Below are 27,440 nucleotides of genomic sequence, written 5' to 3' on the forward strand. Positions count from 1 at the left end.
TTAAATATAAAGCCCATTTTTATTTCAAACCTGGACAAACCTAGGCAATGAAAACAATGAACATTCTTTGGATTTTTTAGATTAGGATTTTACCTAATTCCGGAACTTAATTTGTATATTGTTTTACTATTTATTAACTTCAAATTTATATTCGGATTGTCGTGCTATTTAGGCAGAAAGTCATTGGCTGTCCGACAGTATAGTTTTGTGTTTCAGCTTACTGACCGCGACTACTTGATCTCATCGTAAATGTGATGACTTTCGTGATGCTCGACTTTATTGTTCATGTTAATGTTATAATACACATTCATGTTTGGATTTCCCACTTTAGTATCTTTATTCTTTAGGTTGTATTGTGATCTGTACTTTCCTAAATAGTAACAAATTAATGTAATTATTTAAAAGTTTTTTATTTTGATGCTAATAAACATATTATATGTCATACATTACCTTTGCCATCGTCATTAGTACAACTCTTTTGACTGAATTTATCTTTCTCGCTGTTTTTGTGCAAAGTAGTAGTAGTAGTGCTACCATCAAACTTTGAAGAACCTTTACACGCATATACTAAATTATTAAATTTGTTTGCGGCAAAAATAATATTTTAAACTTCTCTGCTCAAAAATTAAACTCTTCGATAGGTTGATAAATAAATTTAATATAGCAATTGAGACTAGGAAAGGTTTATTTTATCTGGTAAATCTTAATTTACCTGATATATTCTCAGGAATGTATTGCACCTGAGGTAACTCTCTCTGAGAATACTGAGAACTTGAGGACCTGCGGATCTGACAATCAGCCATTTTACGACAATAGTACCTCCAACGCAGCGACAACATATAAATAACTAATATAGCTGTACTTATAGATGCAATTATACATAAGTTTCTTGCCATAACGTGTAACTCTTCTTCTTCCTTTTTTTGGGAGGATAATTGTCGGTCACAATTTTCACCTAAAAATTATTTCTCCATCATTTTAAGTCAACAACGAAGAAACCAGCGAGATAGAGACTGCAATATTATACTCTTTGTGCATAATTATCTCTTTAAAAGAGAGTGCGCTTTACATACCTGTATATCCATATCTGCAAATACAACCCTCAGCTGGATGGCACTTAAAGAAATCATTTATACATTTGCACGACTCCAAACAATTGTCACCGTAATATCCCTCGGGACAAACTAAAATCAGCAAGCAATATAATTTATAGCAATTTATAGCCGTTTGGTACATCATTCTTTTCTGGTCGTTACACTTCAGAGTTTATTAAACCTACTCTCGGTACATTTAGTCCCGATCCATCCCGGTGCGCATCGACAATGGCCATCATGAGATCTACATTTGCCACCGTTTTGACATTTGCATTGCTGTGTGCAATTGACGCCGTACGTGCCCTCCGCGCAAGGTGTTTGGCAATACTCGTCTTGCCAGCCAGGTAGACATCGGCATGCACCTAATTAGAAAGTACACATCGGTGATGAAAAATTATTTAAGTAGACATTAATATCTCAAAAAAACGAGAACTCTCTCAACTTGCCTGTTACGTGATCACATTCCCCGCCGTTTTTACAATGACAATGATACGTGCAGTTCAGTCCGTAACGATCAGGTGGACACGGATGCTCACAGGTGATACCCAGGTATCCCGGATGGCAGACGTGCTCGCCGGTAATGTGATTGCAAGTCTTGTTTTCCAAGGGAAGATGAAACGGCGGTGCTGAAAAATTTATCGTGACAATATATCCCAACAAACATCAAGTTAGTTATATAAATGCTAGTTGTAATTATTACAAATACAAATTAATTTACTCAAAAATCATGCGAATTTATCAGTGTATTACGTCAAGTCACACATAAATCGACGTCATGCATTTTGATCTTGAATATATTAGATTTTTCTTACCGTTTATTTTCTCCGAGCACTTTTCTTTGCATCCCAGCCCGTACCATCCTTCTCTGCAAGGTTGCGAGCAAACGGAGCCTTCCCAACCCCTGGCGCAGCTGCAACTTCCGGTCGTGGGATTACACGAACCGTTGTTTTTGCATTCGCAGTGTAAGTGACAGTTCTTCCCGTAAAAACCATTCGGACACTTTGTTTCGCATTGTATTCCTGTTTTTCATGTTAAAACAAAATCCGTCTTGAAAAACGACTCTCCACTGGATGCTGGAAGAGGTAGCTTCTTCTCTGTGCCACCACTTCTAGTTATACTTCTTGTATTGGTATTGTTAAACTGATGTATGCGATTCAGCTATGTTTACGAATAATCTTTTTCACAATCTCGCTTTTTTTTGAAACATTAATATTTCTGTTTGAATCTCACTCAATAATGCGAGAGTAATTAATTCGTCATGCAAAATTTCGGATTGACGATCGCGGACGCGGAAATAAAAGCGACAAACCTCGCCATTCTGGCTTGCAGATGCAATTCCCAGTAGTAGAATCGCAGTCCACAGTGTTCTCCTCGACACAGTCGCAAGTCTGACTGCATTCTTTTCCATAGAAGCCCTTCTTACAACGCTCCTGACATAAAGGGCCAGTGAAGCCAGGCGTACACGTGCAATTGCCTGCGTAGATATTACATAAATAAAATAATATATATTGGGATATAAATGCTGAAAAACGTAAAATATTTTTTGCAATATTTGAGATTTTTTTGTAAAAAAAGTTAACAAAGGATTTAAGTATAAAGTTTTATGGAAATATTTAAAAAAAATTACAAATATTTCAAAGTAAGCTATTTTTGTATATTAAATTTCAATTATTTTGGAAACCTGACGTGTTGATAAAAATTGGTTTACATCATTGTTCTAGTATCAAAAAATCTCAAAAAACATCTAATCTGATTCAAAATAATTAAGAAATGTATTTTTTTGTAAATTAGTGTTATCGCTATACCTAAAATTTTAAATAGTTCTATGAGAATAACGCATTAGAAAATCACATCTCAATTTGCCTTACCATTTTGTGGGTTGCAGACTGCATGGTTAAAACACTCGCATTTGTTCTCGCAGTTCTTGCCATAGGACTTGCCGTTGCAAGAACGGTCACATAATATACCTTCCCATCCTAGCAGAAATGACATGAGATATTATACTAAAACTGTGTTAGAATTTTGCTGCGACTTTGTTGAAAATATTCGAAAACAACAATTAATTTCAGATAATTAAAAAAGATATCTAAAGTATGTCTCTAATATATTTTATAAAGTATAAAATTTTAAGAAGATATACTTAATTTATAAATTATAAAATTTTAAGAAGATATAATTTACAATTAACATTAGATAAATGATTACAATTAAATTTCAGAAAATCTTTGGTTAAACGTCAATGAATTTTTCGGCAAAATTTTTCCATCTAGAAGTTGTGTAAAATCGCGCTTACCAGCCGTGCAGTTGCAACGTCCGTTCTCAGGTGAGCAACTGGCTCCGTTCTTACAGGCGCATTTCTGCGCGCAATCCTCCCCAAAGGTGTCCGCGGGACACATTTCGCTGCAATCCTTACCGCGATATCCGGGCTCGCAGATGCAAGTGCCGTTGAAGGGTAAACACCATGCGTTATTCTTGCAGTCGCAGCGATTCTGACAATTCTTGCCAAATGTATTGAAGGGACATGATCTCTCGCAGGTTTTGCCATCCCATCCCACTTTGCAGGAACATTGCCCGGTCCAGGGATGACATAGCTCCGTGGTTCCGTTCTCGCATTTACAAACCTGCGAATTAAATTTAATTTAATAAATTTAAATTTAAATAATTAATTTTATTTAATTTGTATGTCAAGATGTCGTAAAAGTTTTTAAACGTAACGCTTCAAGAAGTAACGACTCACCTTTGTACAATTGAGACCATACAAATCGTCCTCGCAAACTCGTTGGCTACATGTTTCACCCGTCCAACCTGGACTGCATTCACAAGTGCCGTTAATAGGATCGCACATGGCACCATTATCACAGGTACAATTTTTGGTGCAGTTCAGTCCAAACGTACCCTCAGGACAAATCTTCAGACACTGTTCATTGCGTTGAGAAAAAATGAAAATATTAATTATTTTGATTTAAAGACTCCATTATATTAACCGTAATTATAAACTCTTATTAGACACATTGTGCAAATATTGTACAATAATGGCATCACAAATTTCACTAAAATGATACGTATATAAATATTTTACAATTATTTAAAAAACCGTTTCATTCTTTATTTAAAATTTTGCAATGCTGAATATTTTATATTGTAATGTTCTTACATTATAATTTAGAAGCTTGCATTTTTTAAATTATGCATTATATACGGATTAACTATACTTCTAAATATTTTTTATAATACAACTACAATATTGTTTCTATAATTATGGAACAATTTCTTTATAAAGTTAATTTTGCAAATATATCTCTAAGATGATTCGCCATATTATAGTTTTATCGAAATACTATTTCAAAATTAATTGAGCAGTTATCAATATATTTTATTAGATCACTACTTCTACATCGATTTTTGTAAATATACCTACGTAATTGCAGATTATAATTTTCATGCAAGATTATAGGAATAATCGAGTTGTCTACGTACTTTATCGCCGTAGAAGCCCGGTTTGCACTGACACTCGGCTGTGATATGATGGCAATCGGCTCCGTTATAACAGTCGCAGATCTGAGAGCAATTCTTGCCCCAGAAATTCTCGGGGCATTTATTCGCGCAGACCGAACCCTGTTTAACAAATATCGCATTTGCATATAAAATTCATGTACATGCTTCATTTCAAGTACACAAAGTTTCACGTACCGCCCAGCCAGGTGTGCAGTAGCATGCGCCAGTCATAGGGTTGCAGGATCCACCGTTCTGACAACGGCACTCCGACTTGCATTCCACGCCATACTTGCCCATCGGGCATGAATGTTCACATCTATGCACCACACAGCGATCATCATAGCGATCGTTGACAACCAAATTTCGCATCTTTGCTTTTTTTTTACAATAAAAACCTTCGGGAATTATAGTAATCCTATTATAGTATAATCTGTAGAACAAAACTTGTAACTCACAACGGTCCGGTGTAACCGGAAGTGCAGTGGCACTCGCCAGAGACGTGATGGCAGCTTCCACCGTTTTTGCAATGACACTCCTCGGCGCAGTTGAGTCCGTAGCGATCAGGAGGACACTTTTGGTCGCAGTACTCGCCGATCCACCCGCTGGTACATATACATTTGCCATCAAATGGATCACACGTTCGGCACTTGCAGTCCATCTTGCAGTCTGTACCCCATTTACCCGACGGACAACCTATTCATACGAAATTATTCTAATCAGCTGGACGTAACAAACAACAGTGCTTTTAACACTCAAAACTTCGTTGGGAGTCCCGTCATTATCATGAAACTAAAGGTAACTCACTGAAGTCGCATGACGGGCCGCCATATCCTGACTCGCATTTGCAGAAATTGGGAGCGGTACAAGTACCGTGACGGCAATTCTCGTTACAGACTGGAATACAACGATCGTCATAAGTAGTCTTCCTGTAACCCTTGCAGCATTCCGTTATTAATCTCTGTTTCAACTCTTCCTGCAAAAACCGTACACGATTATACAGACACTGATCTGTTTCGTTTCATCGTTTTCGCGCAGTGTTCTTTTTATGAGTTTACTGCGGAGCGATATAGTAAGGGGAAAACACAAATCTGGAGCGCATCTCTTCAAAAATTCGATAGTATTTGGTAGATGTAGATTAAATAACCAACCTGTTTCTCGTAGATTGTTCTGTATTTTACCGTGTATTTGGTGCAGCTGGGTGGGAGGCTGAAACACCATTCGTCGTACGTCTCGACATACGGTACCTCCTTGGGCACGCTCATCGTAATCGTATACCTGTCCAATCAGAAGACAATGTTTTTTTAGATGTTTTATTAAATATTCATTCTTCGTTATAATATGTTTTTTATATATTTAAAAGACATTGTGCGGATTAGACAAAATCGTGTCTATACCATAATTCTCGTAAATAGATGCTAAAGCTCAAACATGCATCAGATTTGAGCGAACATTCCTACACAAACAAATAGTTGTCTTTTAGATTTCTAAAAGATATCTCGCAATTTTCGAAAAGCTTAATTCAAAAAGATATCTTCTGGCCATCTAAAAGATATCTTACGCAACATTTTGAGATATTATTTCAGACATCTAATGAAGATGTCTTGTAGATATCTTTTAGAAATTTAAAAGATATTTTATGTGACAAACAACTTAAAAATATACTTTAAAATGTCTTTGATACCTTCTAGAGATATCTTGAAAATGTCTTTAGATATCCACAAGACTTCTATGTTTTCTGGGTTCAATGCAGCAAGATTCACGATAAATCATCAAAAATTTGTTTGCTTACGATTCCTGCCGTGTGCATACGTTCGGTCCTTCGAGGGCTGCCGTTGCTTTCATTGAGATTATCACGATGGTGATCGCGATCAGCCTCCACACTGCAGATCCCATTTTAGCTAACGATACTTCGTGACTGAAACATCAAAAGAGAAATATTTCTCAAGATATTTTATACTTTATTCTAGTATATTTTGACATGAAATATGAAATATTTTATAAACTCTTCACTTTTCAATTATTTTAATCCTTATAAATACTTTTATGCCCAGAGATGAATCAATTGGTAAAAAAAGCGTACGGTCACTTTTCAAGAAAATTATGCAATATGCAATTACAATAAAAACATGTAGAAATAGAACATTTCCCAAACTACAACGAAATCCTTCTCAAGTTGTACTCTCCTTTCTATTAATAGTGTTATAACCCAGTAGCTAAAATATTAAAATATTACAATGAATATTCCAAGAATGTTATTTAATATTTTTAAATATTATGGAAATATTCTTAATGTTATATACACTTTACATAATATTCTCTGTATATTACTTTAAAATTCGTAGAATATTATAAAAATATTCATATATTTTTGAGATTTAACGGAATAAACATTTTTTGAAATATAGAAGAAAGAAAGGCGTGGTAAAATATCATTTTATGTTTTTTTTTTTATAACTCAGTAATATTAATGCGCCACAATTCAGTAAATTTTGCCAAAATATTGCCATAATCTTTCATCACAGTTGTTGCCGCAAAATATAAAACTTTACTCTGTTCGAGTGTTTTGTTTCTTGCAATATTACATCTAACAATGAGGACTCATCTTATTGGCAATTTGCTTGCAACATTCTCTAACAAATTGTCGATTCTAGCAAAATACCAACAAAATGTTGAACACTGGCGGAAATCACTCACTATAAGATATGTCCGAATTAAACGAGCACTGAAATGCAAATGAAATCATTCTTTATGTTCACTGTGGCGCTCAGCGCTTGAAAGGATCTTTTACACTGCTTACGTAGCTTTATCGTGATACTACTATATCATATTCCATTGATCCAATTGCACATAAGATGAATTTATCCTATGTTATCACATTAGAGTAGAAATTTTTTCCGTTTGAAAACGTTGCGATTGATCACCATCCACAGCGATCAATGCTTAGAATTTCTCCATCGGAAAAATCAATTAAAAAAGTAAAAGAATCGATGTGGAAAAAAGAAGGCGCGCACGCAGCACGCGCTGTTATGTCCTAAAACATAATAAAAAATTAAAAGTTTTAATAAAAATAAAAAATAAAATAAAATTTACAAAGCCGAAAACTTACGAGTTAGGCATCCATAGGTACTAGGTATCCTTTTTACATTTTTGTGCCCTGTTGCATTGAGAATAATGCAAAGAAGAACATATGCCTCTGCAGGCTTATCGTATCTAAAAAGAGTTAAAGTTTTTTGTTTTAATCTCAAACCAAGTCTTCAAATTATATTATAAAAAAGTTATAGCAATGAAAAAATCGTATAAAGGATGATGGCGAGTTAAGATTAAGACAAAGAATGGCTGAGAAAAAAATAGCTTTAAAATTGTCGGAAGATCATTTAAGTTTAGCAATTTTTGTATTGTTTGATCAATTAATTATGTATAAATTACCAATTACAAAATTTAAAAATTTGATCACTCTTAATCTAATTTTTCAATTACTTTAATGATTTCAATTTAAAAAATTATTTAATTATTAATTAAAAAGTATACTTTACATAAATTATAAATTACAAAAAATAAACAAAGAAAAAAAACCAATATGATATTATAATACAATATGATATTATAATATATAAGTTTCGCAGCGTTGATAATTCTTAAATTCAATCCGTTGATTAAAAACGCATTCCATTTAATACTCGCAACACTCACAAACGCCATTTGTCTTTGTTCAATATTTGGTAAACAACAAAGGATGACATGATTCCAAGAGCGTAACCAGATATGAGTCCAGAAAAAAGTCGTTCATAGTTACAGCTGAAAAAGAAGGAGACAAAGAGTACAAAGGCTCGTTCTCTTTTAATATCCTGAACTTCTTGCACAATTCTTTTCTTTTTTTTTAAATTTAAAGAAAGAAAATAAAGCAAAAAGTTTAGTTTTATCAAAAAGAAGACAGAGAAGGGACCTCAAACAGCATACAATTTATAATAGGTACTAGACAAAACGCCAAGTTTTTATACTTGAAAAATTTGGAGTTATTGAATTTTTGTGATGGTTCTCGAATTATTGCAATGCTCCAATAATGCAGTTATTTTTAAGAGCAACGTATTCTTTTTATAATTGGAGCAATTTAAAGGTTTCATACGTTTTTTCTTTGAAAAAATACATCATTCAAGTTTTTCCCTCAGTACACGAAAAGCTGAAAAAAATATGAATTATACATGAAAAATCAAAGAATTTTTTTGAAAAAAATTTCTTTAAAAAAAATAAATTACTAAAATACAAGAATTGCGCGCTATGTCACAAACGAGTATCGAATCGATGTTTTATGTGATACCTAATTAAGTGTTGTTTAAAAATAAATGTATGGCTAATGTAAACTTTTCTTACTAATTAAATAAATCGTAACGCCATTCGTTCCGGAGTTGATTTTTTTTGTATACGCCGCGTTCTGAAAATAAAAAGTAAATGCTTTTTAAAAAAACAAAATGGTTTTATTTCCCGCGAAAAACTTTATAGCGACGCCGCACTTGTGACGTAGTAATGTTACACATCCCGCTCTCAACTTCACAGTCATGCATTGTCCACGTCTCAAGCAACAAATGTACATTATTTCTTATAACCATTATTATTTTGTATACGATGTTAAAAGCATATTAATATTATAAGCTTGACATCCACGCGCGTTACTTGCAATCCAATTTTATATATATATATATGTATGTATGTATGTATGTATGTATGTATGCATATATATCGTCGTTGTCAACAGTAGATAGCGATATAACTTCGACCGAGAAATTATCGCAAAATACGCGTTTATACGAATCATCGGTATGAATACAGAATTTGTATTAAATGACAGTTAAACTAATGAAGTTATAGGGCATAAAATGGTCTATCTATTGATGATACCAGTTTGACATAGAGAGATGTTTCCAAAGTTAGATGAAGAACAAATAAATTTTTTTAAATGGATTGCCTTATTTTTTTATTACAGAATCTAATAGCTGGTCAAGAGCTGTTCAAAACAATAAAATAAAGTTATTTTTTCTTAATGACTTTCAAAGTTATAACGTTTAACTCCGTAACATTCCATAGCACTCCGTAGCATTCGAAAGTGCTACGAGTCGATATCGATTCGATTAATCATTTTTCGACTTTCGACTTTCGAGGCGCTATCGTTCCATGGAATAGAACCAGAGAGCTAGAGAGCAGCCTCTGTGGCCTCTGTGGAACAGTGGAATAGAATCGGAATCGGGGAGAGCATTGCAGTTAATTGCAGAGCATTGTACGAATGCATGTATGTACAATCACATAGAACCTTGGTACAATACATCAGATTGCGCTCAGTTAAAGGTTAACCTACATCTTACGGAAAACAAAGCGTTTCAACGATGTTTCCAGCTTATGCTCACTTGTCGGCTTACGACAGGCACAAAAAACTCGTCAATGATTATCTGACATTTTACGGAAAGTCCGTATCGTCCTTCAAGCGAGACACGTATGTTGAATTTTTCTTTTCATGATTGTGAGTGAAGTAGAAAATTTTATTATTGTTGGACTCTGTGTTTTTTTGCCATTTTCACGTTAAATTTTTATTTCGACTCTGCTTTCTCATTTTGATTCCACTTTGGTTTTTACTTGCATATTTACTAAACTGTTGGACATTACTTAAACTTGTATTTTCTCAACAGCATGATTAACGGAATGTACCGGCCAGCAAACAATTTGATTAAAGATTTTAAGGAACTTTTATTATATTTATTTCATTTTTTATGTAAAAAAATATAGCATAGAACTGTTATATTCTTAAGAAGAGCATAGTTTTCAGCATTTCCTTGGATTTATTATTGATTAGTAACGCATGAAAGTTATAATTGAATAAACTTTGTAACAAACAGCACTTGACGTTTCGAGGTCCCGAGACAAAACTGATTACGACGTTATCAGAGAGAACCACAAGTTTCTCTGGGATCAAGAGAAGGATGTTCCAGATACATGGGGCGCAAAATTAGCTAAGAAGTACTATGACAAATTATTCAAGGAGTACTGCATATGTGATCTTACATATTATAAATATAATAAGGTATAAAATGTCTATTTCATTTTTGTATTTCTATATTTATTACATTTTGAATTGATTATCATAATCTATTATGATCAAGTTAACATTATTAACTTACATATATGTTATGCATAGGTTGCTCTGAGATGGAGAGTGGAGAAGGAAGTAATAGATGGGAAAGGACAGTTCGAGTGTGGCAGTAAAACGTGCAAAGAGAAGGAAAACTTGCGTTCCTGGGAGCTTAATTTTGGCTATGTAGAACATGGCGAGAAGAAGAACGCGCTAGTCAAATTAAGTATGTTTTATAATTGGTTTAAAGAGATTACAGTTATACATATATTCTATATGTAAAATTGCTCTGTAGAAAATAATTGTTTCTTTTTATGTGTTAAGGACTTTGCCCAGAATGTTCCGTAAAACTTAATTATGGATCACAAAAGCGGGAAGTAAAAAGGAGAAAATCTTTGAAGCGTTTAAACACAAATTCTGAAAGTACACCACATACTGATGTGCCTACTATGTCCAGTAATCCAGACTCGGATAATAAAGAGGATGCGGATTCTAACTCAATTGAAATACAAAGCAGTGAGGTTACTGATACGAATGAGTCCAATATCTGGAAAGAGAAGCCAGTTGAAGATGTAGAAAAGACAAGAGAGAAAGAATTTGAAGAATACTTAGCAGATTTGCTTATGTGAACATAATTAGAGTTTTATTATAATTTATTTTTTATTTAGTATGTTTTATTGTAAATAGATCTTGGAAAATAGCTTTATTTCTCAATTCGTTGAATTTTTTGTAAAAATATTAGAATGTACGATATAGCTATAGATATATTTATACAATTTCATTAATAATAAAATTTTTATATATGGAAGATAAAATTCAAAAAGCGCTAGAATATTTTAACATAAAAGAATATCTTAACATAAAATTGCATTAATTTTTTATGCACAGATGTCTCGATTTATCTTTAATATATAGATGAAAAAAAGGAGTTGATAAATAAAATTGGAATTTAGAATTGTATAATTGGAAGTTTTTATTTTTTGATTATACCATTTTTTTATTAAATTATTTTTCTTTTACTTTATGTCGATTTTTGAAAATTTTGTCATACTGAGAAGACAAGGGTAAATTATTGACAAATTAATAAAATCACTATTATTGATAGTGATAAATTCCTCTTATTACCAATCAAGTTTTAATTTTCAAAAAATTGACATAGCATCAGAAAAAAATAATTTGGCAGAATTCAAAATTTTCGGAACCGCGATTTTTATATTCTTCGAAATTTATGTTTGTGAATTTGGATCATGAATGCAAACTTATGAAATATGGCGAACATAACGAGATAAAAGATAGTGTAAGCTATAACTTCAAACATTGTAAGTTTAAAAACTCTAATTTTATTTATTATTTTATTATTTTTCTTTTTTAATGTACATGATGAGCAATATTATAACTAAAAAGGGGCAAGATAAATTAACAAATCTAAACCTGCCCCAAATATGCTAAAACTCAATATATAATTTCAGTATTAAGGCATTCCTGGCGCCTAATATAGATTACGAAGATTACAATATTGATAATATATTATTGTTAATATATAGTAACAAAATAATTTTTCTGAAGGAAATATAAACAAATTCTATGAGTTGTATGAATAGAGATTATATATTGATATTTCCAGAAAGCTTTTCAAAGAGAAAAAATTTGTAATTTTAAAGTATTCTAATCATGTAAAATAGAATAAATTTTTATTTTGTACATTTGTGTGTGCGTGTGTGTGTGTGTGTGTGTGTGTGTGTGTGTGTGTGTGTGTGTGTGTATCATTAATTTGATACTAATGGATCAACATTTTTCTGTTTCGATTTTTTTCTATTGTTATTCTATGCTAATATTCTATGCTAGTTTACAATGCATCCTACAATTTGATCGTATACAAAATTGAATATTGTCTTATTTTCTTGCAGTGTAAAGACTTATCTAACACTTTTTAACATGAATTTAGTAACTTGTTAGTATTTCTTGTCTTGATTCAGAATTACAGATTTTATTTTTCATTATTTAATTAATTAAAATTAGTATCTATTGAATATGCAATTACTAATTCGAAGAACGATTTTATAAGATTGTTTTATATTTGTTCTGTACACCTAGCCTAAATTGCACAATTCACTTAGAGATTGTTACATCTCGTTCAACTTCTATTACTTCGATTACAGTTTCAGTATAAGCTTATATTGCATATAAAAAGAGCGAGCTGATACTCAATTTTACAAGTTTAATATCGTTGATATCTTCTATCAAAACCTCAATATAATACTCCTCAACTTTAATATACATATATGTATAATCATGTGAAGTTAATATACAACATATACAATCCTAATAAAATCTATTACGTGTTGTGTTATTCAATATAGCTAATTTCATAATATAAACATTTGTGCGCTAATTATTACATAATAATATCCCACCTACAAAAATATTAAAATTTTCTTCGAGGAATTAATATAATTAATATAAATATTGCCGAGTTTTGTCTTTTATGTCGACATCGTTTAAAAAATATAAATTACCATATATATTTTGACTAAAAATAGTTTACGCAGCTGAAACGTCATATTCTACGATTCCTTGAAAAACAAAATTCTACATATTATACATCAATCGTTTCGTTTTTCAGTCTATTTCAAGTATAATGAAAAATAGTACTGAGTATATTATATCATAAAATATGACTTATCTCTCAATTGCAATTTATGTTTCTTGTAGACACTCTCATTTGATTAGCTTGCTTCTGCGAATCACTATCTTCATCGCTACAATCTTCATCGTGTGTATGTGTAACATTACGCGGTGTTTCCGGTCTTGCGTGTGGTATTTGATTATTAAAATGATCCACATACAAATTCTTCTAAATAAAAAGATATAAAACACATTATTGAGACATATTCTCATTTTGATCAATTAATATCTTATTATTATGACCATAATGTTCTCATAAATACTTACGGAAGAAGGCCGATTATGCTCTTCCTCCTCGTCTGCTAGTTTAAACGTTCTCGAACGACTTATCATCGGCGTTTCCATAACGAACCTTTGTTCATGTGCTACTGTACTCTCATGAGGCATCTAAAAACGTAATAAAGAAAGTCTACGATTGCCTCATATAAATAACAAGCCGTATATCCCAAGTACAGCATACAACTTACCAGCATAGCAGGTGCTCTGAACATATACGAAAAGGGATAGTAAATCAGATTCAAGAAAGTCGCCGCATATAAGTCAGCATACCTAACGACTTGACTGCTAAAAAACGTTTGTCTACTTCCGCTACGAAACAAAGAACCCATCATACCGTAAGCAAGGTCCATTTTGTGCGTGACATCCCTTATGGACGCGCGTAATTTGGAAATATCCGGTTTTTCTTTTGTACTACTGTCTAAGTTTCTAAACAAAGTAATTAATATGACGTTAATAAAAACATGTTGCGAGACATTTCATGTAACAGATATTTATTACCTCTCATATTACTTACTTGTACATTTCCCCGAGCATAACGTCCAGACGCTGTAATTCGGCAAACAATTGACATTTGTCAGTCCATACGTGTAACTCTTGAACCAATTCAGGGACTATTAAAAATGTTCTCCAGCCCCTTATCTTCTTACTCTTTAAAATATCGCCGAATATGTGATCACCGACATACAACACATCTTTTCCTTTTGCGCCAATTAATTCAGTAAACACATCGCACGAGCCTCCGGAATATACTTCCCCTGTTTTAAACAAAATCAATGAAAATCTCATACTTGCCAAGAACAAGAGTTTCTAAATTACATTTACTAAAGTTAGTTTATTTTATTACCTGTATGAAGCGGTCCTTTGTGAGTACCAAGTTTTAAAGCACCCGTTCTCGTGTCCACTTGACGCAAGATTGTCCCTTCACCGAAGAACAATGGTTTTCGAGCGTCTACCACAATAGTGTCAAAATAGGTATTCCAGTTTCTGTGCGGTTCGTCAGGCTGAAACGAAAGCAACGCGTCTGAAAATCTATACTTAATACTTTGCAAGTATATTTCATTGTGAATGTATTTCTCGCAGAGGGATCTCTCTTAAGAGAGATCATTTTTTAAATAAAAGAATTTCTCGTATAAATGTACAAATTCTAAATTACATGATTACTGTATAGGAACAAAATTTTATTAGAATCACAATATTTATAATATATATTGAATTTCGAGGAATTCTTCAAATCATTAAATTTCACAAAGCTCGCTAATTTGTTTGTAGCAATTAACTTTGAGAATGATGCAAAAATGAAACAAGACAGTGAATGAGAAAAAACGTACCCGTGCACCGTGTGGAAAATCGAACAAATAAGTCATAATTTTGTCCGTGAAAACGTAATCACTGTTAGTTAATAAAAACACTTTTGCTCCGCTCTCTCGGATTCTCGTAAGGAACATAGGCAATCTCTCGTCCTTCTTTACGTATTCATCTAAGTTCTCGATAGTCTTCGATTTCAGATCACCGTGAAGGTGTATCCAATCTACCGCGCTTCGGACATCCTGAAATATGCTTTTGAAGCTCATGGTGAGCTCACCTTCTTTCACTCCGGTCTTTTCTCTGGTATATTGCGGTGAGTTTGTGAAAAAGTCTATCAGACATGCCAGCAGATAGGTCTCTGGTAGATTGAACAAGGTATTGAGCACGTAGACTCTAGACTCGTCTAACTGTAGAAATTTATTTGGATAAAGCTCGTAGACCTGAGAGCTGAAATGAAACAGAGACAAAGTACAGAAAGAGAGAGAGAGAGAGAAATAAGAGAATTCAAGCTCTGTGCAAGACGCGCAGGCTTTATGTTATATTTATCCCTTACTGTTTCAAGAATTCGAAGCCGTGGACACAAACTAAGATGTTCCCGTAAGCGTCCACTTTCAAGAGATTCCCGTGTAAAGTGTCGAACCATAATCCACGAACGGGAAAACTGGGATCGTATTCGAAGGCCTTAATTTCCTGCGGATATCCCAGGGACACTAGACGATCCTTGAGCAGATTGAAGCCTAATTGCTCGTATTGTGGCGACTTGTATTCTAAAATGTTTCGTATAATGGTTTTATTTATCTCAATGCTTCTCTTCTAAAAAAATATATATATATAAATATATATTGAAACAATTACCTGCCAATGTGTAATCCATGTCGAAGCCATAGAACTTGATGTTCTCCAGATGAAGACTCCGATTAACGAAAATTCTGCGAAAAAATGAAAAAAAAATTCGTCAATTAAGAAATACCATAAATTAATTACAATAGTTGTAATTTATAATTTAGAAAGTGCGCAATTTATTTGATTTATAATGAGGAAACTTCAGAAAGACTTATGGCGAAGATTTGTCGCGGCATGCTGGCGAACAAGTCGCTTTCTTCATGATTTTGTTGATAAAGAAATAATAATCGTGATAATCTTATAATATCAGAATCAATTTCTAATCCGTATTGCATGCCGCTTTGCGGTGCAACAATCATGTTATTGTATTAAAGGACAAAAGCTGTGTGTAATTAGATTTGACGTGTCCAACAAATCACGATATCAACAGATAATAATCAATATCAATGAAGTGTTGTCGAATAACAAGAGATAATCTTCTTTCTCTCATTCGTTTCTCTTCCTTTCTTGTTATCTTTCTTATTAACCTACATTATTTATATCAGAGAGGATATACAATTCTACTTTTCAGTGACTTTCACAATATAATGAGTAAAAAAATGGTCTTTTGAATCGCAAAAAAAATTCTGCACATCTAGTGTTTTAATTTAATATTAATATTAATCTTAACTTTTAGAATTTTTTAATATATTATCCTCGACAATTTAGTTTTATAGTGTGAACTTTGTTTAATGCGTCAAACCAAATTTTCTATACAATTAAGCGTATCTTTTTCCGATGCTTTTGTAAGAACTCGTCTACATTTTCACATTAGCGATTGTTCCCGATACGCTATATGATCTAATTATCTTGAGACGCGTCAAGCCACGCGTTATTTATCATCGTTCGGGGCATTCGTGAAAATTATGCATTTTAAAATCGAGACACGCTTTCAGTCCACAACTTTCGAATATGTCAGACTCTTGTCATGTAGACACATTCCGCAAAGATTTATTAACAGCACTAACTGTAATCAAATATAAAACGTGGATTCAACAGGAATATTTGATTTTCTTGCTTTGTGTTTGATTTCGTAATTTTCTCGATCGTAAGAAAATTATAAAATTCCTTGAAATTTATTTCATCGTACAGTAAAAAAAAAAATATATATATATTTAATCTTTGAGAATAGGACGTCATAAAGTTAATATCGTAAGATGAGTATTCTAATCTCAAAAAGCTAAAAGATTGACATATGCATAATAGAAACCATATATACCACACGTTTTAAATAATTAGAAATATGCAAAATAATTTTGAAGAAAATAAATAAATAAATACTAGGAAAAAATAAATCTCCAAGATTTTGAAAATGTAAACAAAATTTTTTAGAAACTGCTTCACAGAGTTCTTCTCAGATCATTTCATTCCACTTAAGTTAATCGTAATTTAAAATAAAGATGCAAATATTTTTTTATACACATCGTTCTTCCGGCGTTGATTAAAATGTTCAGATGACACTTCTGCTCTTCATCAAGCTCATATCGTTTAACTCTTTCTTTCCGATTCTGTGTCAGTCGTGAATTTTCTCCTGTCTCGTAAATCGTTTTCTCGAATTTTTACGAATCTGTACGAATAAGAGGCAGCAATGGGAAGTAACGAGTTACAATCAGTTTGTTACTCATTAACGTTCTTTCTCATTAACTTTCTTACATTTTCATATAATTTGGTAATGAGGTTACAATATCCCATAATAGTGATGGTAAGACCAAGTTTGGAATAGTCACTTTTGATAATCAACTGACATTATTATTGTCGAACATGCTTGTCAAAAGTAACTATTCCAATCCCGGCGTTATCATTAATAAAAAATTGTACCGTCATTACCAAATCGTTATTATAAAAAATAACGGTAATTCATTACTTGTTATTTCCCATTCCTAGATAGAGAACAGATAACTTACTCGTTCTGGACGCACTGTCGCGAATTCATAAAATTCGTTGTTGACGAGGCATCGTGATTCACATCCTTCAGCCACATTTTTTTCGCGGAATATCAACTAATCATCAGTACCCTGCGATTGAGTTACATTCACGTTATCCAAGGGCAATGCCGATGCAATGAAATCACTACAGAGATGGTTCAGATCCGAGACGAAATATAATCGAAAAGAAACTGCGATGAATCTTCGATGATACGATAAATGTGATGCAATATATAAAGACGGTATTAATAATTATATCGAGAACACGTGTTGTAAGGCCAGAAATAAAGTTCGATCAACCTACGCATTCGTATTATAGGAATTCTTCTTTCTCATTTTATACATTACGTATTTAGCCTTTTGAAGAACGAATATTAACGTTTACTGGATTATATTACGTATATTAATTTAAAACGTGTTTAAAACAGCATTTTTACCAACTCTGTAAATATTCAATTAAAAAATCACTTTGCACAATTATTATCCAAAAATTTACGTAAGATTTTTTATAATTATATTTAATTTTTCGATTTTATATACATGCAGAGTTATAAATTAAAATTAAAAAAAATTCTGAGTGTCAGCTCGAATCACAAATCGTCTAAAACGAATTTTATAAAAGATCTCGCATAATACAGAGAACCGTCGTTTGATGCTCTGCTGATACTTAATTCCAGATCAATGAATACAGTTTCGACTTCGTAAGCACTCGTAATTTCCTCAGAGGACTGAGGAAAAAAAAAAGTTCGCGATTGAGGAAACTCCAAGTCGCGAAGATCCCGACGTCGTTTGTTACAGGTAATCTGATGAAAAGAACTTCGGGAGAGAGAGAGAGAGAGAACTTCGCGACGCCAGCCTGACAAAATGCTGCAAGTGAACGCGAGTGAACGCTGCACAAAGGGAAACGTGTGTTCACAATTTAAAGAAAGCTGTTTATACAAGGCGCTCCGCGAAAATCTTCCAGCGCGTTTGGCAGATTCCTTCTGAGCCAGAAAACGTCATCGGACGCACTCTCGATGACGCACTCACGCGAACGAAAAGCTCTTCGGAGCCTGGTCACGGTTCGCAGCGAACGAGCGAACGAGCGAGCGAGCGAGCGTGAAAGGCGTTGCTTTGACGGTGAAACAAAAAAGACGGCGACGACGACGATGCTGTCCGTTCAGTAACCAAACGTCAACTGGTCCGTGGTGAGCCGTCGGAGTCGATTAATACGATGGGAGCTAATTCGTCGTCTTCCGGACACAAATCTCTCCCCCAATCCGAGGTGATCGCGTGCAGGACTGCTGTTCAAGCTCCAATGACTAGATGGATCGGAGACTTCTGTATATCAGCGTTCGCTCGGGTGTGTACGTGCGTAGGAATCACTTCGCAATTACGCAATGACGGCAATCGCAAAGCCGAAAAGCGGCGTGCGAACGAAACGGGGCATCATCCCCCTTGTTCCTTTCATTTCCTGCTCCGTTCTCTCCTCCGCGACGTCCAAACTGATAATGCAATGCTCAGCTTCTCTCCCTCTTCTTTCTTTTATTTCCTTTCTCATGTCGATGATACCGGGAGGGTGTTCCCGTGAACTTTAACGGAACGATAACGCATCGGTCTCACGCGAATCCATCCGCGCGCGCGCGCCAGGTGAGTCATATCACCTTGTGCTTGGTAGACGCGTGAGAACTTGGCTGTATTCAGTCTAATTTTAGATGTTCCGAAATTGTCGATTTTGATCCTACGTTTGCAGTGCTTGCACGTATGCCGAATGAACTTTAAGCCCGACAAGGGATCGCGTTACCGTCTATGCGCGGTATGCGAAGGATCCCACTCGTCCGACGAACAGAGATTCGAGTATGCGATTAATTGCGCGATTTGTACAATTCGGTTGAACTTGTGTACAATTGTAAAATGCTAAATATTAAATTGTTACTAAACAAAACGTTAGAAACAAAGTATGCTAAAGCAAATTCGCAAATAGGATTAATGTCAATTAACTGAGCAAATAAAATGGAACATTATAAAAATGGTGTGTATATTTAAATATTTCAAAAATACTACGTATGAATAAAACGAAACGTTTCAATTTTACTCATTGTCAGTCTTTCTCAATCGTAAAAATGTCCAACGAATAAATAAAATATTAATTTATTTGATGATTCATATTCTAATTGTTTTGTTATTCAGAGTAATGTATTTTTTTTAATTACACTCTAATTTAATATATTTAACACTTTAAAAATTAACTTTTAATTTGATTTACGTTAATTTAATCTTAATGTAACTAAATTAACGTTACATGACATTAACTTTAACTTGATTTAATTTAAAGGAATTATTAATTTAGCCAATCCAAGAAAATAATAAATAATAATATAAGTAATAATAATAAATAATGTCTTTCAAAGTTATTTTCTCATGTATAAGATTAAAGTTTCTTCAAACAAAATTACATATTTCTGCCCGTGGCACACTGCACAAACGAGACGAGCTCGATCGCACACACATGCGTACAATGTGCCTTAATATCTAACTATCTAAGGATCTCGAGACGTCCCGACGGTTAAATTTCGTGCAATCTCGTTCATTGTTCCTGGCATGACCTTCTTGACGACGTCTTATCTCGCTCTACGAATTTTTAGTTAAGTCGGTCACTTCGGTCAGAACGCTGCACAAGAGGATGTATGCATACCGACACGCAAGTCACGGCTAACACGCACCGCTTGCACTTTCACCAGTAATTTATTCACGATACTCCACGATACTTCCAGTGCGCCGCGTGTCTGCATTATGTGCATTATCTGCATATAAAATTATTTCAATAATTTTAATTTGCTTGACAATTAATGACGAATATAATATCAGCAGAGATCAACAAAAAAAAAAAAAAAGAAAATTTGATCGAATTCTTGTTAAAAGGGTTCTTTCGCTTTTGGGCCTCAAAAATCGATTTTTTTTTTAATATTTTAATAGTTTTAATCTTGAGAGAAAGAGAGAGTAGATTGCGAAGATGCAAAAAAACTTGTAAATTTTTCGAAATAATATTTTTTCAAATCTATTGTCTATAACCTATGATAATTCATCCAGTTTAATCCGAGTGATTCAAAATTTTTAAGAGATATTGATAAAATGTTTCTTTTTTGTCCGATCAAAACGGATAAAAATTTTAACTGTTTGATTCCTCTATAAAAAGTTTTTTTTTTTAAATCCAATTTTTTTTAAACTTTGCTAGACTTTGCAAAATTTTGTAACTTGGTTGTAAGTCGAACAAGAACTATATTTGAACAGATTAAGAATTTCTTTTAATTTTTTCAGATAATTTATGCAACTTACAATAGAATTATAGCAACAGTGAGCCGGCATTTCTTTGATTCACTCGTACAGAGTTGCAAATAACATATATATTTTTCTTAATGTTTAAAAAAATAGGTAAAGAATACTCAAATATTAAAGAATAAATGTGCCAAGTTACAAGTTTATAGCTTTTATAGTTTTCAAAAAAAAAAAAAAAAAAAAAAAAATTCCTAAGAAGGATATAGTACCGAAAGCGAAAATAGACTAAAGAAAGATTTAGATCGAGTATTATTCTGCAGATTCCCGATTCTGCAATCAATAGCTAGAAGAAACAAAAAATCATAGAGACTCCTTACATATTATATATGATTGTCAATGCCTTCTGAATGTGTAACATACATCAAATTCACTCATAGGTAGCAATTGAGACGTTGATAAAGCGTTTATGGCGCAACGCTAATATCGACATGAATGAATTACACGAGCGTTTACTATTGCGACGTAGAAATTTCTCACGTTTGCCAGAAGTGCCTGCCAGTGGACTCGAAATAAGTTGCGTCCATTACGTAAGTTCTTGATCGCTACTTTTATGCGTTCGCGGTAGATAAAAATGATGATTACGGACGAATGACCGCACGCGCGCATATGGTTTGCCCTAAAAAATAGAATATGCATTTTAACGATAGCGATTTAAGTTTCTTCATTATTAATTTTGTTGCTATTCATTGTGTTGTTTATTATTAATTTTATTATTAATTACAACAATAAATCCGAGAAGATTTTTAGACTTTAGATTCGAAGAAATGTACGCACCAAAAATTAATATATATTAATTGTTGCTGCAAAACTCTGATGAACATTGTATACATGTATGTGTTTTATTATTATAAGAAATTCATTTCTGAAACAATATTTTGCACGATTAAATTACAACGTCAATTGTCGTTGCTGCTATCTGCTTAGTGAAGAAACTTGTTTGCGTCGCTGGAAATTTTTAGTAGCTTTATCGCAATTGACTCACAAAAGCATCTTGACAGTTCTTGGTCCAACAGATTACGAATGAACATGCAATATGGGGATGAGAAAGACGGCTTTCTTAGTCGTCTACAGATAAAATACTTTCTTGTGAAATCGTTACATCGTTGTTGATTTTCTCGCTACTACTCATATCACGTTGCATATAAATACGAACAGAATAAATAAATACATTTATCATAAGGATTATGCATTTGAAAAATGTTTTATACATATATGTGTGTAAATTAATTTTGTTCATTCTAAATGTAACAAAATAATTTTCTAACAATTATTAATTTTAAGTAACAATAAATTAATTTTAAATTATAGTAACTTTATGTATGTGTATTTATCAAAAATGAAGACAAAAAAAAGACACCAAAAAAATCATTTTCCACTTAGATATTTTATTAAATGGTCGCGGGTATCGTGAGAATTATAAGCAATGTCGGAGGCAATTATACACAATAAAAGAACTGCCATTGAGCACAATAAAATTCTAAGAAATACCGCTGAAGGATCTCGTAATGCGATGTAGTTGTAGCGTGATCCTTTATTATCTAATAATACCATTGAGCGCATTAATTTATCGCGTGATTATCTTTTGTACAAACATCTTTGATTGATTTCCGACATTGTTCTCACACGGAAACAGCTAATTTCTAATGTGCAGAAACGAGAAATTGCGTGTCCTATTATTAGAAATATCTATAAAGAGGAAGATAAGAGGAGCAAGTTATTACAACGGTTATTTCCATCTTTGACAAGAAGACGATGAATAATCATCTGTTTAAGAAGATGCCCTCGATCTTTGAGGTTTGGCATTATTTCGCTGTCCGAGATGATAAATTTCAACGTCAGTAAATTGCAGCAGTATTTTAGTTGCAGGAACTAATCGATAGTTGTGCTTGAAGAACGCCACTTAAATTACGCAAGATACAAGGAATTTTTATATTCACAGAATACGGCATTAAGATTCATAGTCAGTTCTTGTACTTGTCTTTATCTTAATTGCAGTCTTAAGACGTCATAAACCAATCGCTAGAGAAGTGAGAATCAAGGTTTCTCAACGCTAAATCGAATCAAATTTTATTTCTTTTTGTTCGAATCCGAATCGAATCGTTGAAATATAACTTTCAAACATAAACATAATTATTGTTAGGATGAATTGTAATATAGATAAAAAGATTATGTAAAAAAATATTGATATATTTATATTAATTACTGATATAAAATTATTTTAAATAACTTTAAAAAATTGTCAATATGTGATTCGCAAGCAAATATCTTGTTTTAATTATTATAAATTAAGTTAAAGTTAACAACTTATAAAATAAATTTAGTTACGTCAAAAATTACATAAACACGAAAAAAAAGCCCAATTTAAAAGCTACGTTAAGATTAAATTAAATTAAAAGTTAATTTTGAAAAAAGCATTATCCATATTAAATTAAAAATGCGCAAGTGCTCAAAGTTAGATTACTTAAAACAATTGGATCATCAAATAAATTTAATGTTTTATTTGTAAACTTATACACATTTCGATCCTTGTCTTCAGGAGTGTCACGAGGAACATCCTATGTATGTACAATTTCTGATATAAAGAAAACGTACATAACATACGCGAGACAAAAATAGCGCATGTAGAAAAGAGAGGAATCGTCTGTGATCTGTGATAGACTAGAGTCATTATTTAAGTTTCATCCAAGTCGAGCTTTTTTTTCCTTTTCCGTCCGCGATCTTCTGCAATCGTGAGCGATCGGATGGTGACTTCGCGGCTAATAAAACCCGCGAGTTTAATTACAGGCCGAGGTTTCGAAGCGGCAATCGATCGCGAGCGATGCCTCGAGAGAGGCGTACATACGCCTCGGTCTTCGCGTCAGCCCCGTTACACGAAGCACTGCAGATCGTTGTGCAGCAAGCGCGCGCACATTATCGGAAGATGCGACGCCGCGTGCATACATCCTCGGTTACCCGGACCACGCGAAAACCTATATTTTCCCGGACGCAAAATCGATGCCGTGGCAGGACGCGTGAATCTCTCGCTCGCGCGAGGAAATCCAGATACCGGCGCCGCGGCAGAGCGACGGCCACACGTTCATCTCTCTCTCTCTCCAAGAAAAAGAGAGAGAGAGACAGACTTAAATCTTCAAGAAATATCGTTATCTCCGTGCACGAAGATCAACGATCAACCAAAAGTCATTTTTTACTTCGTACGCGACGCGCATTGATTTCAGCAGCATCGGGAAGCAATCGCAGCTCCTCGCGGGAGGGGTGCCTCTGGCGACAGGAAGCGGCAGCGTGACCGAGACGCGAAGTAAAATGAGTTAAAATTAGGCCGAAAACTCTGCATTACCTGACCCGGGGCCAGATTCTATAATTGGAGTAAGGCGAAAGGTTCGCCGGCGAGGTGAACTGCTGTTCCGCATGTCCCGGCCTCGTCGAAGCCGCCTTATCACGTATTAATAACACCGCGTCCTGATCCACCACCCCGCTCTTCTACCACCCCTTCTATCCCCGCTGCTGCCTTTAACGTGAAGAATCCTAGATTTACCTGTGCCCCAGTTCGCGCTTATCGCTGCGGGCGCCGTGCGTGCCCTCGTTGTAGCTGTCCAGGTCGTGCTCGCTACGATCGTTCCTGGTCAGTCCTATGTTAAGACCGAGCATGGTACGATGGATCGATTCCTCGGGGAATACGTTCGAGTCGTCCGGGAAACGCATCCTCGCTCCTGCACCGTGAAATTCGTGTCGTCTTCGTTGTAATGAAGGGAAGGGCAGGAGGGTGGGGAGGAAGGCTCAGGGTTCCATGCTTAATCACCCTAACAGCACGTGACATCGAACGAATATCGTGAACAAATATGCGTACAATACGTGATACTGTACGAATATTCGTACGATATCTCGTGCTGTTAGGGCAAATAAATCCACGATTCGCGTAAGATCCGCCTCTTCGCGTGACATTCTTGACGACAAGAGCAGTGTGTCTCGCAAGATAAAATTAGAACGAAACGTTGAATTTACGATTGCAAATACACGTGCACTGCAGGCTCCAAACTCCGACATAATTGGAGCAAGTCGAAAGATCCGTGCGAATTAGACCGTTCAGTGTTTACTGTGGACTATTTAAATTGGATTTTACGGATTGTAGACTTGTCTCATTACATGGAACCCTTCGGTCCGTTTGCGAGGAAGTTATTTATAAGTCATTAACGAGATGCTTTCACACGCGGCGTATCTCCTTAACCCTTTCGTGTTTAACTTTTTTTTTCCTAGGAATAATTAGCACGTAATTTATGTCTTACTAGAGACGTTTAAGGTCGCTGATTATGAATCTATGATCAAAATTTCAAAATCCAAAATGGCAATACGGCAGACTAAAATATTACTCAAATCCAACAAACTTTAATATTTTCGCCATACCGAGAATTTTGAAGTTTGATTATAGATTCATAATCAGTGATTCCAAAAACCCTTGGAGACAAATTTCATTTAAATTAAAAAAATCTGTATACTTCTGGTCCGTCATATTGGAATTAAATATCGACTCTTTTAAAAATAGCTCTTACGTTCAAAATTCCTTCAAAACAAATCCAGAAAGAACTCGCGATCTTAATTTTTGTAGAAGATATATGCACTTTTCACTTTTACCCCATTTTTCACGAATCTTTTACGAGGTATGCAGATAAAGGGAGGAAACTCCCAAGGGTGTTAATATTTTTGTGAAGAGTCCCATCCTTTAACTTTAAAATGAATCTAGGAAGAAGTTGCTATTTTAATTTTTGTGAAAGATATGAATTTTAGAAGGTTTGGCATATATGTGTATGTGCCACCAGGCACGAAAGGGTTAAAGCACCATTTATGAAACGCGTGGTATTTTCCAATGGAAACTAAATGTCCGAGCGTACATATCAGCATACCAGAGACAAATTATATTAACGCCTAAAAATGAATTGTTGCTCAATCTAAAATTTGGAGAAGCTGCGGTGAAAGCGACGGACGCGGATGCAATATTTTTTTCTCAGTGCAATAATTACCAATAGTGTTTCTCGCCGGCGTAATGATCACGTCAAAATTTCGTTGGCTCATCGTGAAAATTTAACAGCAACACACATTGATTAATTCCCTCGGAAAGCACGAGTGGGGTGTGAGAATGTGTCACAAGAACCGAGATCGTCGAGATCACGAGAGTGCTTCGTCGTCGGTTCCTCGGCTTCCGTCCCGCACGAGCGACAGTGTCGTAATGACGGAAAGGTCCAACGACTTTCGGCCGTGAATGCGCGGACAAACAGCGCGATTCGACGTCCTGACGAAAGCACGTAGAGGCGATAAGAGCCCCGGCGGATCAGGCCCCAAGGGTCAATCGCGTGACGAAAGCGATAGTGGTGGTAGGATGTAATCGCGCGGCTCGCGTGATATGCCGCGATTTTCATCGTTTTCTTACGTGCGTGCCGTGAAGTCGCGACACGAGAATCCCCCTCGGGTCAGAAGGTGAGAAGGCGCGTATATACGAGAACGAGGGCCTCATATGCGCCGCAACAATAATGCAGATGCACTTCGCTCCATCGTCGCTCGGCCTTGAAAGGCGACGATGGGTATTTCAAAAAATTGGTCGTGTATCGGCAGTACGTGTTCGAACGTTGCGTTTTTAAAACGTGGCGTATCTCGATATTGCCCTCTCGACAGAGATTGCGTGGTACCGCATATCGCTGCTTTTAATTACATTCGATCATTCGAAAATTCCTGTGAAACGAATTTCGATGGCTTTTGTCATTCCTTTTTTTATTGTTTAATTAAACGGTTATACATCTGTAGAATTTAACTGCAATTGATCTTCAAAGACTCGGTGTGAAAAAATTGCTAGTGATGCTGCAACGACCATACGGCTTTTATTCTCAAGGGCAGTCCTTTATTTCGAATAGTTGACTTTTAGATTTATTTATTTTCGTAAAACCCAATTTTGTCGTTTATGAAGTAATTGATAAATTGTAACATGACAGCATTTATCAAATTATATGATGAAAATAATTTGTAATTTTGCAGGTATATTTATAAAAATAGATAAAGTATTGACCATTTTGCGCATATAATTTTGAAATAATATTTCGGCAAAACTATGACGATATGTCAAGTCATCTTAATATATTTGCAAAATTAAAGTTAGAAAGAAATTATTTAATCCTTGAAAAAAAGACTAATTTAAATATTTCATTAGAAATATAATTAATCCATAAACATGTTTACAAAAATGCACAGTTATTCTTAAATTATAACGTAAATATTGCAGCATAAAATATTACACATTCAGCGTGATAACGTTTTAAACATAGAATCAAATGGTCTTTGAAATAATTATAAAATATTTAATTC

At 34.3% G+C, this 27,440-nt stretch overlaps 3 protein-coding genes across 11 annotated transcripts in view; 1 reads left to right on the plus strand and 2 right to left on the minus strand.

Moving 5' to 3' along the window:
• On the minus strand, positions 1-7,569 carry LOC105201106 (protein draper). The gene is made up of 18 exons (XM_011168985.3): positions 7,284-7,569; positions 6,379-6,504; positions 5,738-5,864; positions 5,394-5,562; positions 5,045-5,282; positions 4,785-4,905; positions 4,572-4,709; positions 3,832-4,011; positions 3,388-3,715; positions 2,963-3,070; positions 2,404-2,568; positions 1,907-2,113; positions 1,541-1,720; positions 1,280-1,456; positions 1,074-1,184; positions 713-955; positions 451-552; positions 1-370 (listed from the first exon to the last, which is right to left on the minus strand). The coding sequence occupies exons 2-18, from the start codon at positions 6,480-6,482 to the stop codon at positions 231-233; spliced, it is 2,838 nt and encodes a 945-aa protein (XP_011167287.1). The 5' UTR covers positions 6,483-6,504; positions 7,284-7,569; the 3' UTR covers positions 1-230.
• Positions 7,570-9,788: 2,219 nt separating this feature from the next.
• LOC105198154 (protein FRA10AC1 homolog) lies at positions 9,789-11,527 on the plus strand. The gene is made up of 4 exons (XM_011164806.3): positions 9,789-10,071; positions 10,488-10,656; positions 10,771-10,930; positions 11,029-11,527. The coding sequence occupies exons 1-4, from the start codon at positions 9,965-9,967 to the stop codon at positions 11,331-11,333; spliced, it is 741 nt and encodes a 246-aa protein (XP_011163108.1). The 5' UTR covers positions 9,789-9,964; the 3' UTR covers positions 11,334-11,527.
• A 497-nt stretch (positions 11,528-12,024) lies between these two features.
• The window catches only part of LOC105201149 (cytosolic purine 5'-nucleotidase), a 34,541-nt gene continuing 19,125 nt past the window's right edge, over positions 12,025-27,440 (minus strand). For 4 of the 9 annotated variants that reach the window (XM_011169077.3, XM_011169060.3, XM_011169085.3 and 1 more), the window contains exons 3-10: positions 15,829-15,902; positions 15,527-15,740; positions 14,997-15,420; positions 14,513-14,669; positions 14,183-14,423; positions 13,857-14,094; positions 13,657-13,776; positions 12,025-13,558 (exon numbers count right to left, since the gene is read on the minus strand). In XM_011169077.3, coding sequence (XP_011167379.1) covers positions 13,391-13,558; positions 13,657-13,776; positions 13,857-14,094; positions 14,183-14,423; positions 14,513-14,669; positions 14,997-15,420; positions 15,527-15,740; positions 15,829-15,902 — 1,636 coding nt within the window. In that variant the 3' untranslated portion in view covers positions 12,025-13,390. Of the gene's footprint in view, positions 13,559-13,656; positions 13,777-13,856; positions 14,095-14,182; positions 14,424-14,512; positions 14,670-14,996; positions 15,421-15,526; positions 15,741-15,828; positions 15,903-17,759; positions 17,871-24,627; positions 24,803-26,107; positions 26,371-27,440 lie in introns of those variants that run through there. The other 5 variants (XM_026135398.2, XM_011169068.3, XM_011169093.3 and 2 more) reach the window with 5 other exon arrangements.

Source organism: Solenopsis invicta, chromosome 6, assembly GCF_016802725.1.
Source record: "Solenopsis invicta isolate M01_SB chromosome 6, UNIL_Sinv_3.0, whole genome shotgun sequence".
Classification (NCBI taxonomy): Eukaryota; Metazoa; Arthropoda; class Insecta; order Hymenoptera; family Formicidae; genus Solenopsis; species Solenopsis invicta.